The sequence below is a fragment of the Trachypithecus francoisi genome, unplaced genomic scaffold (assembly GCF_009764315.1).
Source record: "Trachypithecus francoisi isolate TF-2019V2 unplaced genomic scaffold, Tfra_2.0 Lachesis_group12, whole genome shotgun sequence".
Taxonomy (NCBI): Eukaryota; Metazoa; Chordata; class Mammalia; order Primates; family Cercopithecidae; genus Trachypithecus; species Trachypithecus francoisi.
In genome coordinates this window covers 9748431-9764436 of record NW_022681457.1, presented here as the reverse complement: position 1 = coordinate 9764436, position 16006 = coordinate 9748431, and the positions used below count along the sequence as shown (strand labels likewise).

General features: G+C 52.2%; 1 protein-coding gene across 1 annotated transcript in view; it reads right to left on the bottom strand.

Annotated features, from left to right (window-relative positions):
• Positions 1-358: 358 nt before the first annotated feature.
• LOC117091354 overlaps positions 359-16006 on the bottom strand; it is a 161063-nt gene continuing 145415 nt past the window's right edge. The window contains 16 exon segments of the mRNA XM_033223593.1: positions 359-877; positions 957-1115; positions 2001-2053; positions 2426-2463; positions 2543-2618; positions 2934-3056; positions 3681-3731; positions 4007-4057; positions 4372-4674; positions 4924-5220; positions 5445-5747; positions 5893-6183; positions 6373-6408; positions 6571-6746; positions 6912-7123; positions 7368-7432. Of these exon segments, the coding sequence (XP_033079484.1) occupies positions 584-877; positions 957-1115; positions 2001-2053; positions 2426-2463; positions 2543-2618; positions 2934-3056; positions 3681-3731; positions 4007-4057; positions 4372-4674; positions 4924-5220; positions 5445-5747; positions 5893-6183; positions 6373-6408; positions 6571-6746; positions 6912-7123; positions 7368-7432 (2528 nt within the window). The 3' untranslated portion in view covers positions 359-583.

Here is a 16006-nt window from a genome sequence, read left to right as displayed (position 1 = left end):
ATGAGTCAGATTCTCTGATTACTCTTACGTTCATTAAGTAAACTCCAGTTTTGAATATTTCATCCATTTAATCTGCATTTTCTAGTATATTGGCATAGGTTTGCCGCCTGTTCTGAGGTTAGTTTTTGAAAATGTGTGTAGGGTCTGCCGGGCTGTCTGCTTCTTCACGCCCACATGGAAATGCATGCCTGCCCTTTCTTTTTCTTGCTCAATGTAGTTAGGATTTATGAGTGTAATTAATATTTTCAAGAATGAGCTTCACTGGCTTTGTTGAATTTTCAAGTTTTGGTTTTTCCTCATGAGCAACTCTGCTTTTTCTTATTATTCCCTTTCTCACACCTTCATTTGGGATAATTTGTTATTCCCTTTCTAAATTCCTGATACGAAAGCCAACGTCATTCATTTCCTAGTGTTTTTTTGTGTGTGTGTGGTTTGCAGTTTTTCCATTTCATTGTATGGTGTGTAATATTTATATTGTGATTCAGTTTCAAGCACATTCTTACTTCTGATTTTAGTTTTCTCAGTTCACTCATTGATTATTGAGAAGTCTGTTGCTTTAATTAAAAAAATGTAGGGATATTAGTTATTTAGACTGCAGAATCAAGCGATTCCCAAAGTTCCCAGAGGTCCAGGCTGACTGGGGTTCATTGGTGTCCACTGGGGGCAGCTCCTGTGCCTTCAGCAGTCCCGAGTCTCCTTCTGCTGAGTGTGGGGTCTGGGTCCCCTCCAGGTTAGTGGATGGCCAGGGTGGCGTAGACGCTGGACTCAGCTGGAGGTTCCCCTTCCTGGATGGAGGAGGCTCAGCTGCCTCCCGTCTGAGGGTCAAGCTCTGCAGCTGGGCGTAGGTCACATCCTGGGGGTCTTCAGATGCAGCAGCCTGCAGTGGGGGAGAGTGAGAGGGAAGGAACGTGGTGGGGGTGGGGGAGGCCTGGGGGCCTGGAGAGGAAAGGACTCACCTCAGTGTCCATCTGCCTGTCCTCTTCCGCCTGTGTGTCCTTTGTGTCCAGGAACTCCTCGGACAGTGGGGAGGGAGGAGAGGCCATTTCTCTCCTATGTCTGGAGTGTTTCACCTGGGCATATGTCACTGCCTGGGGGTCTTCATCGTGTGGGCTCTGCTGGAGAAAGACACTGGTGGGGGGTGTCCTTGAGTCCCCCTGACCCCCTGGAGTCAATTTTCCCCACTGTTCCCAGGGTGATCCGACTACATCCCTTTCCTGGTGGAACCTCAGGGACGCCCTAAGGCTGTGGAGGGTCTGGCCTCTCCCTCCCTGCGGTTCTGGCCTCTCCTCCTCACTCTGACCTTGCCCATTTGGCTGCAGCCTCACGCCCGCCTTCCTGCAAGAGCTTGCTGCTGCCTCGGGGCCTTTGCAAGGCTGTTTCCTCTGCCTGCAGGGGCTCGTCCATGAGAGGATCCTGTGGCTCCCTCCGTCCAGGCTTCTCAGATGACAGCTGAGCAGACAGCCCTCCCCTTACATTCAGACGGGCCCCACTGCCCCACACTGTCTGCCCTTTCCCTGGTTTATGTTTCTTACAGCACGTTGCACTGCTGCACACGGTGCATTTATTTGCATTTTGTCTCCCACCAGGAGGTGAGCTCAGGAGGCGGGGGCAGCTTTGCTCCCTGCTGTGTCTGCAGCTCCCACAGGGAGCCCGATCCACAGTGAGCTCCCTGGGAACACTCGCTGGATGAATGAATGAAGGGGAGCCCAGGGGACCGGGGTGGTTCATTTATTCCTCATCCTCCTGAGGCCTGGGGAGCGCTCTGACAACCAGACGGCCAAACAGAGGAGGAGGAGTAGGAAGGGGACCCGGGAGGAGGCCCACAAGATCCCAGGACAGCAGGAGAGAGTGAGGTCACAGCAGGCGGGAGGCAGCGCGCTGGAAGAGGAGGGGTCCACCGTGATGATGCTGAGAGCCGGGGGAAGAGGACAGAGAAGTCCTGCAGGATTAGATCTGGCACCAGGAGGCCTTTGGTGCCTGGGACAGGGGCGGGATCTCACCCGACTGTCCAGCTCCGCCCCGTCCTCAGGCTGTGTGTCCTTCACGGCAGCATCTGCTGGGCCAGAGCAAGGGGTTCGTCTCCTGGGAAGGACCCCTGAGACCTGTCAGTCCTGCCGGCCCCTGCCCAGCTCCAGACGGGGCCACTGAGATGCAGGGAGGGGCTGCAATGTCCCTGAGGTCCCACAGTGTGGAGTGAGATCATCTCACCCTGAGCCCCAGACCCTTTCCAGCCTGTGTCCCTTTCTCCTTTGCCACAGAAACTTTGGGGCCCCCCATCTCCCTCCTGGCTGGTCGCCTCCCCCATCTCCTCCTGGCTGGTCACCTCCCCCATCTCCTCCTGGCTGGTCGCCTCCCCCTCTCCTCCTGGCTGGTCACCTCCCCCATCTCCTCCTGGCCTGGCTGGTCACCTTTTCCTGTCACTCACAGAGGTTTTCTTCCTGGGTGTTGGCAGCTGGACTGGACCTGGAGGAGGAACGGGAGCTTTAGGGGCAGTGTATGGACCAGGGCCCGGTGGGAGTCTCAGGTCTTCGGGCAGAATTACCTCCTGTGAAGGCCTCTGTCTCTGGGCTCTGGCTCCACAGCCCCTGCAGGATGTTGGAAATCAGCCTTTCTCTGGGCTGGGGGAAGAAGGACAGAGCCTCAGCCCTGGGAACATCGGAGCCCCCTGCCCCCCACACACAGCTCGAAGGTAAGGAAGGAAACCTGAAAACACTCCTGCCTCCGTGTTCCAAATGCCCCATGAGATGGACAGAACCCGAAGGACACTTTACATTTGTAGATGGGACTGACATTAAGTGCTTTCTCCACTCGCCTGGTGAGAAATGCTGGAACAGTTCCTCAAAGCTGCATTTGCCCAGTGGTTTGGATTCCCTTTGGCTGGTGCTCTGAGCCCACCCTCAGTTGGCCCACAGGGTCTCCCCTTCCCTACTCACCCGATGTCCAGCGTTTGCCCTGACGTCGATGTCGGAGGACGAGGAAGAGGAGGAGGAGGAGGAAGAGCAGCAGGACGAAGGCCACCAAGACGCCGGTCACAACCCCCAGGTGCCTTCCCAGACCTTGAGCATGATGACATCAGAAATGGGGGTGATGTCATTGAAATGAGCACCTACTGTGTGCAGGTGACTGCTGGACCTTCTGTTCGCCACCTCCAACCCCCACAACAGTCGTACAGCACGGAATGGAAACACAACCCACCCACCTTACAGATGGAAAACTGAGGCTCAGAGAGGGGAATCGCCTGCCCCAGGACCCCCAGCCAGGAAGCGGCAGAGCTGGGAAGGGAACCCGGGAGTCTGACCCACAGCCCTTGTTCCCTGCACCAGAGCTGAGCCCCAGAGATGCAGGGAAAGAGCCTGACCGTCCTGAACCACGGCCCTGCTCCCCTCCCCTGCCCCAGGTCACCGTCACTGCTGCAGGTGGGACAGGACAGGCCCCTGCGGAATGGGTCCTGGGAGGCTTCCCTGGGAGGCCTCCTCTCCCAGGAGGTCACAGCTGGGAGTCAGAGCAGAAAGGAATGTTCCCACCCGCAGGCCTCTCTCCTTTACATTTGGAGAAACTGAGGCCCAGGCATGGGAGGGGCCTGTCCACGTCACCACCTCCAGAGGAGCCTGAACCTAGGACGGAAGCCACCCCTGCCTCCCCAGGACCCTGCCCACCTTCCTCTCAGAGCCCCCACTCACCACTCTGGGGGTCCGACCCCGTGGGGTTGAGGGGCTGGTCCTCAGGGCCTGCTGGGTCAGGATGGGAAGGTGAGGGCTGGGGCTGCCCTGCTCCCCATGTCAGCCCGGCTGCTTCTCCCCCAGGGCAGGGCCCCAACATTTCCCTCTGCCTCACCCCTGCCCCTCACCGGCCCAGCCTCAGAGCCCCTGGGAGCCTGTGGCCCCTCCTCTGGCTCTGCCCAGCTCCCAAGATGGAAGGCCGAGCTTGAGTCCCCGAGGGGAATGGGACTCCGGGAAACGTGGGGGAGGCCGTGCTCCCTCCGAGCCCAGAGGCCTCAGGGACTCACCAGGTTTGGGGGTGGGACCGGTGGGTGGGGGGCTGGGACTCCCGGAGGGTCCTGGGTAAATGAAAGAGAGGAGGCTGAGGAGCAGAGCTTCCCTGAAGTCCCCACCTCAAACCAAATTTCTCTACATGGCCCTGTGGCCTCAGGCCCCTCCCTCCACCCACCTCTCCTCTTCATGATGCTGGCGGTGCCGCTGAGGGTGGGCATGCCTGGGAGGGCCCTGTTGTCCTCCTCCCCTCTGAGGGTGAGTCCCCCTCCGGCTGAGCCCTGCTCAGATCCCTGCTCACTCCATCCCAGCTCAGAGCTCTCCTGGGGCAGGACCTGAGCTGAGCCTTTGAGCTCAGAGAGGACAGGGTCAGGGCCCTCACCTGAGACCTGGAGCTCCAGGGGCTCACTGGGGTGAGTCAGCAGGTAGGGGTTGGAGCTGAATGAGGCGTAGCACCTGTAGGTCCCTGCGTGGGCTGAGGTCACAGGACTCATGCGGAATTCAGCCTGGTACAAATGAGACCAGCGCTTTGATTTCAGATGCAGGGGGGGATCAGCTGCTCCCTCCTTGGTCAGAAAGAAAGTGTCCATCCATCCCTGTGACTGACACAGCAGGGTCACGTTCTCTCCTGAGGCCACCGTGGGGCCCGGCTGCACCGAGAGGGAGGGTCTGGCATGGGTCTGTCCTGCAGAGAAGACGGATGGGTGAGGGACCGCCCCACCTTGTTCTGAGCTGATACCTCCCAGGCCTCTCTCTGGGACCCTCAGTCTCTCTGTCTCTGTTTTCTCTGAGTCTCCCCCTCCCCACCCATTCCTGTCTCTGTCTCTCACTCCCTTGGGACCCCCACCCCTCATCCCAGCCATCATCACCTGGGATCCCCCGGCAGGGCCTGTGCAGAGCCTGGGTCCCTGACTGAACCCACAGGTCTCCTCACCTGCGATCAGGATGTCCAGGGGGTCGCTGGGGGCCGACCACTCGGAGGAGAGGTTGTGTGCACCAGAGCATCTGTACTGGCCCCCGTGGGAGCTGCTCACAGGGCTCAGGGTGAAGTTGGCCTGGGAGAGCCCAGCCTGGGGCTGCCGGCCAGGGCGCTGGAGGAAGTCACCTTCTCCCTCCTTGTATAGAACGAATCTGTCGTAGCCAGCATCAGAGCCACACTGGAGGATCAGCTTCTCCCCAGGGGACACGACAAGACCCGGCTGCACTGAGAGTGATGGCTTCTTAGAAACACCTGGGAAAAGGTGGTCACGGTTTCCAGGAGCAACCCTCAGGCTTCCCCACAAACCCTCCCTCTCCCCCTGGGCCTCACCACTGCTGATCTTCCTGTGTCTCTGGCCCCAGGAGCCCTGAGCCCTCTCGTCCCAACATCATCCCACCTGGAGCTGCCCTGAGACGCGGCTCCTCCCCACCTGCCCGGAGACTCAGGAGCTCCAGGCAATGCTGTGAATTTCTCACCTGGGACCAGAAGCTCCAGGAGATCGCTGGGTAAAGACCACACATAGGGAGTGCTCGAGACATAACCATAGCACCGGTACAACCACCTGCGACTCGGGCTCACGGGGCCCACGGAGAAGACGGCCCGGGATGACCCACGGGTATGGGCATGGGAGTTCAGGCATCGTGAGTGTTCATCTTCTCCTTCCTTACACAAAATGAAGCCGCCAAATGCCATCCATGAGACACACTGGAGGGTGACGCTTCCTCCTGACGTCACCACAGGGCTGGGCAGGGCTGAGAGGGTGGGTTTTCTGTAGGCTCCTAGGAGAGAAGGAGGCACAGTGTAAATGGGCTCCCACCTCCCACATCATCCCCAGGGCTGGGCTGTGAGAGGGAGACGCCCCTGAGAGCCGATCCCCTTCCTGAGGACAGAGCCTGGGGCTGGGACCCCTGAGTGTCCTCTCACCTGTCACCACCAGCTCCAGGGGGTCACTGGGCTCTGACCACCAACTGTGGCTGTAATACAAATACTGACAGCGATACTGCCCTGCGTCTTCCCAGGTGATGGATGGGATGGGGAACTGGCCCTTCTTCACAAGCTCTGGTCGTGTCAATCGAATCCAGGATGCTGATTTTTTCTCCCTATATAGATGGTACTCCAGGGCTTCAAGGTTTCCCTGACACCTGAGGGTCACGGGACTGCCCTGGGTGATCACACGGTCTGGCTCAGCCCAGAGTGTGGGCTTGTGGAGAATTCCTAAAAGGAAATCAGAGATTGGATTCTAAGTCATTTCCCACCCAACAGATCTCAGCTGTTGGCTGCAGGACCCTCCAGACGTCCCCATCAGTCAGCCCAGATCTCCTGTTCCCCATCCCCAGCTGCACGGGGGTGGCCCCTTGTCCCCAGTGAAGAGGAGGGACCTGGGACAGCTGGGGACAGACTCACCTGCCTGCACGTGGGTCCTGGGGCCCAGACTCAGCCCTGGAAGAGAGTTCCCTGTGAGAGATTTGCCCCTGAAGCCTGAGCAGGTCCTCCCCTCCCTGGGATCTTTGTGAGCCCCTGGGGTCTCCTTATGCACCAGAGTTTGGCTGTGGGGTGAGGCCCCTCCTAGGTTAGAGTCTCCCCTCCCTCTTCAAATCTCACCGAGACAGACCAGGAGCATGAGGATGGGGGTCATAGCGTCTCCTCCCACTGCCCTGCTGTGCGGATGGATGAGCCCTTGGTGCTGGCAGGACAGAGACACACAGAGAAAAATGGCGTCCCCTCCTTCCCTCGTTGTGTGGCCACTCAGAGGCTGGGTCCTTCTCCTGGGGTGTTGTCATCTGCAGCCACACAGGAAGCAGAAGTGACCTCCCAGGATCCTGACTCTCATTCTTTTAGGGCTGAGGTGGGGGCAGGCACTGGGCCCTCTGCAGACATTTCAGACAGAAATGGGGTCTTTCCTGACCCCCAGCCACTGTCTGTCTGGTTTATCCTCGTCTCACTGAGAGCCGGGATGTAGCGGCAAATAGAACTGCTGCTTCCTGTGTCTGTCCTTCCAGATGAGGGTAGCGGAGGCTTCCCCTTCCTTCTCACAGCCTCCCCCAAGGTCTCCCTCCCTCCTCCAGCCCGTCCATCGGCTCAGCGTTGCGGGGTCCTTACCATGGCAGTCGTCTCTCCAGCCCTGCAGATGCTTCAGGGAAGACGCAGGTCCGTGCTGCAGGCAGACTCAGGTCAGCAGAGATGCATCTCACATCTGGCTGTGCCGTCCAGGCTGAGCTGCGTGTGGCAGTGAGGACAGAGGAGAAATGCAGGGAAATAGGGGAAGAAAAGTTGACTTCTTTCTTGGCACTGGATTGTGAATTTTCTTGCAACCAAATAGCTCCCTCTCAACTTCCCCCACCTTTTTTTTTTTTTTTTTTTTTTTTCTACAGTGTCCCCCCCTCCCCCCAGGAACAAACCTCTGAGTCTTTCCTGCCTCCTCGGTGCCTCTTGCGTCCTTGGCCGTCCCTCTGCACCTCGATTCCTGGTCGACATTTTGGGAACAATGACTTACGTTTGCGCTTTGATTTGAGGAGTTGAGAGGGAGTTGATACTTATTTGATGACTGGTTGTCCTCCGCTGCCTATGTGACCTTGGTTTGTAGTGTCCAATCTCTGAACCTCAGCTCCTTCCTTTGCAGGCTGTTGTCATGAATCCCACTTGTCACCGTGGTTGTGGGGTCAGTGGTGCCTGGGACATTGGGAGGGGCTCATTTGTGCTTCATTTCCAGACCAGGGTAAGATCTGAGGTGTCTGGGACATGAGAGGATCTTGGTGTTGGATGGTTGATGCATCCACTCATGATGTCACCCCTGACCCTAATGGAGAAGTGTACATCAGGCATTTCTGAAATACCCAGAGAATCAAGGTCATGAGCAGAAAAAGAGGTATGGAAGTTCCCAAGGGTAGACGGATCCACAAGAAAGAGGCCAGAGATGAGATGCCACAGGGTGGCGGGACCATCGAGGGGTCATTAGGGTGGAGGTTTCCGCCACTGAGTGGAGCCGGGAGAGGAACCTTGGGATCTGCAATGACAGAGAGGGGCTCAGGGCTCCAGATGAAGGTGGGAGGCTGCGTCCTCCAACCACACCTGAGGCTGGAGTGGACCCCAAGCAGCCCAGAGGAGTTCCATCAAAGGAGTGCACCCAACCGTCCAGTGATAGAGCTGCTGGGATTTCAAAGAAAGAAGCACTGAACACCAGGGTGTGCATAGAGCATTTATTAGGGGGACTTCCATACGGTGGGGCGTCCTTGTCTCCTTGCCCAGCGTCTCCTTGCAGATCTCAAGGATGTGTTTCCACATAGCAGCATGTTCTTCAGATGGACAAGGAGACACTGGATGTTCTATCCAAAGCTTTAACCTAAAATAAAAATAAAAACAAAAATAAACCCCTAGAGAATATGATCTCTCAGTACAGTTGTTTCTTGGGATACACAGGCAACTCGTTTCAGTACCCCCTGCACGTAACAAAACTTACTTGTGCTCTAGCCCTGACATTGTCTCTGCTGGACCTGCAAATAGGAAAAGCCCGCTGTTCATATACGCAAGTCTTGCTTCTCACAAATGCAATAGTTTTGATCCCCATTGGTTTGAAAAAAGTGTGCACATAAGAGACCCCAGGAATTCAAGGTTGCATTGCTCCAGGATTGCCTGGATTTTAGTGTATTTGGGAATGAGAAGTAAGGATTACAATCTGGAGTGCATGGCATGGCAAGCCACAGTGCATCCGGGGAGGGAAGTGTGATGTTGGGATATATGCTGGTTTTCACCCACAGTTCCTGGCTTTCGTTAGAATGTTGGCTGTGTTGGGCCTAGGGGAGGCCTCTGACCTCCTCCTGCCCTTCCTTCACCTGCCCAAGGCACGACTCGAATGTTCCCTGCCTTTCTGATGGTGGCTCATAAGACCCTCCCAGAAGACGGTCTCACCCTGTTCCTTGTGGGAGGAAATGCTGACATCATGAAGCTTCCATAAAAGCCCAAGAAGACTGGGTTTCATGAGTTCTGGATGGCTGAGCATGTGGAAGCTCCTGGAAGGTGGTGCCCAGGGAGGGCATGGAAGTCCCGCGCCCCTTCCCCCATGCCTCCTCCTATGTGTCTCTTTATCTGTGTCCTCTGCAGTGTGCTTTGTATTCAACCAGGAAATGTCCATGTCTCCCTGAGTTCTGTGAGCTGCTACAGCAAATTAAACCCAAAGAGGGGGTCATGGGATCCCCAACTTGAAGTCAGTTGGAGGTCTGGACTTGGCAATGGTATGGAGGGCAGTCTTGGGGACTGAGCCTTCAATCTGTGGGATCTAGGACTGTCTCTGGGTAGACAGCGTCAGAACTGACTTAGAGGACACAGAACTGCTCTTCGCTACTGGGTCTGGGGAAAAAAATCCCACATGTCTGGTCCTAGAAGTCTTCTTCTGTGTAGATGATTCCTGTGATGTGAGAGTAGAGGAAAAACACCTTAGAGAGAGCTCTCTGTACATAGAGAGGTAAAGGAGGTTCTTATCAGCAACAAAGGAGAGGCTGACAGAGCTGCTTAGAAACAGAGTTCCCTGATTCCAGAGGTTCAAAGCCAGAGCTGCTGTCAGTCTGCTGCAGGAGATGTCGTTGCTGGGAAAATGTTCTCTCGAGAGCATCTTATCTGAATTCCTGACATCCTAAAGATACTAGTGATAAACCTTGTCAAAGCAGAGAGGAGTGAAGGACATAGAAGTGTTTCTTTTGGGTTTTTTTTTTAAGCCTGTAACAGTTCTTTTTTTTTTTTTTTTTTTTTTTTTTTTTTTTTTTTTTTTTTGAGACGGGTCTCGCTCTGTCCCCCAGGCGGAGTGCAGTGCCGATAGCTCACTGCAACTGCCTCCCGGTTCACGCCATTCTCCTGCCTCAGCCTCCCGAGTAGTACTGGGACTACAGGCGCCCGCCATCGCCCGTCTAGTTTTTTGTACTTTTAGTAAGACTTTCACCGTGTTAGCCAGGATGTCTCGATCTCCTGACCTTGTGATCCGCCCGCCTCGGCCCTCCAAAGTGCTGGATTACAGGCTTGAGCCACCGCGCCCGGCCGAAACAGTTCTTATCTGAGACCTGAAGCATGAGCTTCCTCTCTTCAGGCCTTTCTGGCCTGTGGGTCTGAGTTTGACCAAAGTCCTCATCCTTGCACCTGTGACTTCCTATTGGTGTGTGGAGTGAAGGCACTGGGTTACGAAGTTTAACCTGAGAGTTTCAGGAATTTGGTTGAGGGGAGGGCTTGTTTCTATATCATTAGCAAAAGGGTTAGTTTTTCAGTGTTTTCTAGAAACAACCTAAAGTGCTTTATCAGTACCTGGGAATACTCAAGACCTCAGCTTGGGTTCCAGCCTGCAGGTGGAAACAGGCATCTGTCCAACCCACAGAGCAGTCATGGCACTTTGTCTCTCTCTCAGAACAAGGCAAAAAGTGTAGGAAACCGTGGGACCCTAGAGAGACTGTGGTTCCCCCTCTTCTGTATTTGTGGACAGACCCTGGGATAACTCAGTGACACAGGCCACACTCAACACTGAGCCACCTTCCCGGGTGCACACGACACAAACTTGCTTTATCATTGTTGGACCGGGCATATCTGGCACTTGAGTGTGAAGGTCACACGGACCTCGCCATGCTGGGCGTAACACGGAACTGATTCTAAACTTGGGAGTGTGGACACCGCAGGGCAGGAGCGGCTACAGGAATGCCCTCATCAGTTTTCATTCCTGAGTCAGCCCTGGGAGAAACCCTGTGTGGAAGATCATGTGTGTGGGAGAAAAACCCACCCCAGAGGAATAAAAATCAAACAATCCATTAGAGAAAAAAACAGGCAATTATAGAAATGAATTAGGAAGCTATTGTGATGTGAAAAATAGTAAATTATATTAACACAGTTAGAAATAATTTCATCAAGAATGAGACACAACTGAAACAATAAACATTGTATTGGTGTAGAATATTTATTAAAATCTTTCATTACTCATCAGAGAAAAACTAGAAGTGAAAAAAATAGAAACAATAATGCACACAATAAATGGAATGAGAAGAGGAAACAGATATCTCTCTGTAGATCACTTTCAGAAGGAGGGAAATAAGGAGTATGTTAGTAAATACTTGCAAAGAAATAAGTTGACATTTTTACAGAAATGAAGAAAGAACATGAGTTTAATGTGCATAAACTCATAAATAACATTAATGTCTTAACTGTGATAGAGCAAACAATACCTAGAATAGATACAAAGTAATTTTAAAATTACTGGAGAAAATGAAAATTATTCTCAAATGAAAGACAAGCACATTGGGACTGGATTTCCCAAGAGTAAAAAGTGACAAGAAAATGACTGGGGGTTGAAGTTCCAGTTGGCTGAATGGAAAGGGCTGGAGTCTGCCTACTCACAAAGAGGACCCAAAATGGCAAGTAAATACCAACAGGTCAAGTGGATCTTCCAAGAAGACGCTGAGGTTCACCTGAGCACCATGAGGACATGGAGAGAAGAGAAGAGAAAAGGTGGGAGCCAGGAGAGGATCCTAACATGAGGAAGGGGTGAGTGATGAGAGATTCCCTAACACGGGGAAGGGGTGAGTGATGAGAGATTCCGTAACATGGGGAAGGGGTGAGTGAGAGATTCCCTAACACGGGGAAGGGTGAGCGAGTGAGAGATTCTCTATCATGGGGAAGGGGTGAGTGAGTGAGAGGCCCCCTAACAAGGGGAAGGGGTGAGTGAGAGGCTCCTTAACAAAGGGAAAGGGTGAGTGGGTGTGAGGCCCCTGGGATCCACACCCCTGCCTTGGCCCTTTACAATTCTAGTCACAGGAGAGCCCCTGACCCCCCTTGGCCTGCAGAGGCACACAGGGAGTTCCTGGAGATGGTGCAGAGGTGCCTCTGGACCCCACGTGGAGTCCCACAGGCTTCTGATCCCTGAGCAGCCTGGGTCCAGCTGCCATTGCCTTAGCAGGGAGGGAGGAGGCCAGGCACCTCTGTGGGCCCCAGAATCAATGTGACAGCTGGGGCACAGGAACAGCCAAGCTGAGCACCACACAGCTCCCCACCTCTGTTGCTTCCTGCTAATGGGGCTTCCTTCCTGCTAAATGGGGCTTGCCAGCTGCAGGGCCCCAGTGCACCCGTCCTGCCCCCACCTGAACACCGTGGCACCACACCTGGCCCTCTGAAATCCCAATGATCAGAGACGCCTGACAAGCCCTTTGCAGTCACTGCCACCTCTGCCTCTGCCCCTAGGTTGCCCCAGGCTCAGGGAAGGTGTGGGGAGGCCTGGCACTTTCACGTGTCCCCAACAGCAAAACCGAGTGCCACTTCTTCAGGAGGGCAGTGTGAGCGGGCCCTGTGCCCCACAGCTGCCAGTCTCCAGTGCCCCAGCAGAGGGGCCCTGCCCTCCCTAGTGACAGGACCACAGCACAGCCACCCTGCCCCCACCTGGGCATTTCAGCTGTAGCCCCCAGCCCTTCTGAGAGCCCAGTCCCCCACAGGCCTGTGATCTGCCCACAGGCTCTACCACCTGAGCCTTCTGCCTGCCCTGCCTGAGAATTCTGCCTGTGACCTGGGGACCAACCCAGCCCTCCCCATCACAGCCAGCACCTGAACCCTGGAGCAGCTGAAACCCAGTGAAGCCCCTACAGGACTCGCACACACTGTCCAGTCGGCCACCTAGGGGCCTGCAATCCGGGAACCGCCTGCCCTTTCCTACCCTGCTGGCACCTGACCAGTCACCCCAGGGCCTGAGGTCGGGCCCACCCAGCCAGTAACACCACCACAACTGACGTCCACTCTCCCATCCAGAGACACAGAACCCCCCATATCCCACCTACATGAAGCATCTGCCACGTCGGACAACGGACAGCCGCTCACGGTCTGCACTGGGCTGAGGGAGCAGGCTCTGCCTTGGAACCATGCCTGCAGAGAGTGGCAAGGCAGGCATTTCCCACGGCTCCCAGCCACACTATGGCCTGGGGAGAGACAACAGTGTGTGTCTGCACTGAGACTCATGAGCCCTGGAGCAGGGGTGTGATAGGGAAACAGACAATGTCCCCTACGGGACTGGAAGCGGGTGTAGCTCCTTCATCCCCTGCAGAGACCTCAGGGCATTTCACCAGGTGCTGCCCCAGCCACGTCCATCAGGACTGATGCCTGCACTCATCATTAGCATATTCGTGGGCAAGCCAGGGGTTCCAGCTCTGCCCTGCTGTGTTCCCTCACCCCATTGGAACAGGAAGCTCACGGCTCCAGACACTCCACGGTCCAGCCCTTCCCCTGAAACGACAGACAGCACCTCACAGGAAACACACCAGGTCCGTATGCACCTGCTTGTGCTGAGGGTGGCTCTTACCCTTAAGCACCAGCTCCCGGCCTGCGATTTGAACTGAACAGCCCAACACAAACCCTGCCGCAGAAGCGCCCAAGGCTATGGGAAAAAGCCAAAAGACCCTTCCCAACATGGTCTGCAATCACGCTCCCCACGGGGCCGGAGGGAAAATGCGCAAAAGAAATCCCATCCAAATGAAAATAAATTCAAAGAGAGTAAGTGGCAGCCTCTCCAGATGAGAAGGAATCCGTGCAAGGATTCTGACGCCGTGAAAAATCTGAATATTGTGGCGCCACCAAAGGATCGCACTAGCTCTCTAGCGATGGACGCTGAAAACAACGGAAACTCAGAAAGGACAGATAAAGAATGAGATGGAGACAAAAACATTACAAAGAGTCAATGAAATAAAAAGTTGGTTTTTTGAAAGTATAAATAAAATTGACAGAGGCTAACTACACTAACCAAAAACAGGAGAAGATTTAAATAAGCACAATTAGAAATGATCAAGTTGACAGTACAACCAACACCACAGAAATACAAACAATCATCAGAGACTACTTTGAACAGCTTTATGCACATAAACTAGAAAACCTAGAGAAATGGATGAATTCCTAGACACACACTACTTCCCAAGATGGCACAGGCAAAAAATAGAAACCCTAAACAGACCAGTAACAAGTAACAGAAAAGAATCAGTACTAAACATCTTCTAGCAAAAAAGCCCAGGAACAGATGGATTCACAGTTGAAATTTGCCGTATATACAAGGAAGAGCTTGTGCCAATCACACTGAAAGTTTCCAAAAAATCAAGGCGGTGGGATTCTTTCCTAGCTCATTCTATGAAACCAATATCACCCTGACAGCAAAATCAGACAAGGACCCAACAGAAAAATAAAACTACAGGCCAAGAAACCTGAGGAACCTAGGTACAAAAATCCTCAAGAAAATACTAGCAAATGGAATCTAACAGTGTATCAAAAACATAATACATCATGATCAAGTTGACTTGACTCCAGAGAGGAAAGGATGGTTCCATATATGCAAAGTCAATAAAGGTGACTCATGACATAAACGTGAACTAAGAACAAAAAGCATACGATCATCTCAATAGATGCAGATAAAGCATTCAGTAAAGTCCAATATCCCTTCATGATAAAATCCCTCAACAGACTAGGCATGAAAGAAACATACTCCAAAATAATAAGAGTCTTACATGACAAACCCACAGCCAGTATCAAATTGAATGGGGAGAAATGAAAGCATTTTCCCAAGAAATGGAAGAAGACAAGGATGTCCACTCTCACCACTCCTATTCAACAGAGTGCTGGAAGTCCTAGCCAGAGCAATCAGGCAACAGAAAGAAAGAAAGTGCATCCACATCGGAAAAGAGAAAGTGAAATTATCTGTGTGTGCTGATGACACGATCATATACCAAGAAAACCCTGAAGATTCTTCCAGAAGACTCATAGACTTGATAAGTGACTTCAGTAAAGTCTCTGGATACAAAATCAAGCTACAAAAATCAGTAGCCTTTCTATACATCAATACCATTCAAGCTGAGAACCAAATTAAGAACACACAAACACAAACACACACCGAGGAGTATATTTAACCAAGGAGGTGAAACACCTCTACACAGAGAATGACAAAATGCTGATGAAAGGAACTGTAGGCAACACAACCAAACAGAAAAATATTCCTTGCTCACAAATGGGAAGAATCAATATTGTTAAAATGATCATATTGCCCAAAGCATGCTACAGATTCAACACAATTCCTATCAGATTACAAATCTCATTTCTTTAACAGAATTAGAGAGAAAGCAATTTTTAAATCCGTTTGGAACCAAAAACGAGCCTGAATAGCTGAAAGAATTCTCTGTAAAAAGAACAAACCAGGAGGCATCATATTACCTGATTTCAATTATACGGTAAGGCCATAGTAACTAAAACAGCATTTACTAGTACGAAAATATACACAGATGCCACATGGCTTGCATACAAAGCACATTCACTGCTTCATCATCTGGGTGCTGCACTTGGTGTTTTATAGGGAGAGTTGGCCCTTCTTAGGGCCAACAGACCTTTTAGTGGCATTGTCTGGTCCACTAAGCTGGTTGTTCTCTCCAGAATAACCTCCTGTGCATTTAGATCACATATACTCATTAGTGATTGCTTAATAGAGATCTATGGGTCCTGCATCAACCCAAATAAGCTCTTAAATTCTGAAACATTTAAAATTAAGAATTTGGCCCTTAAAGTGGTTATTTTTTACAATCTACTACGTAGATTTTTTTTTTAAGAAACTGATAACAATCTAAAAAGTGGAACAATTCCTTTGCATTATACCCTCTGGTTTTAATAGTTACTTGTTTTTGCCCTTCCTCCATATCAAGTATCTTCTCGGTAATCTCAGGTCTCAGAATTAACTTTTGTTGTCCTGGCTAAATTGTTCTTTTTATTTACTTTTATCTGTGTAATTTTTCCTTCATTTTAAAGCAACTCTTAAATAGTTTCCTAACTAGAAAAAACCGACTTTTTTGGCAAAATCCATATCCTTGTGTTTTTTAAACTTCACCAAAAACATTTTATGCTCCTACTATTTTAATTTAGTAACCCAAATTTCAAGTGAAAAAAAAAAATGAGATTTAACATAACATAGCTGTAAGATTGCAAATTACTCGGGAGAGTTTTAAGATTACATTTACCAAATTAATTTTACTAAATATTAAATTTAAGTGAATTCAAAGGCATC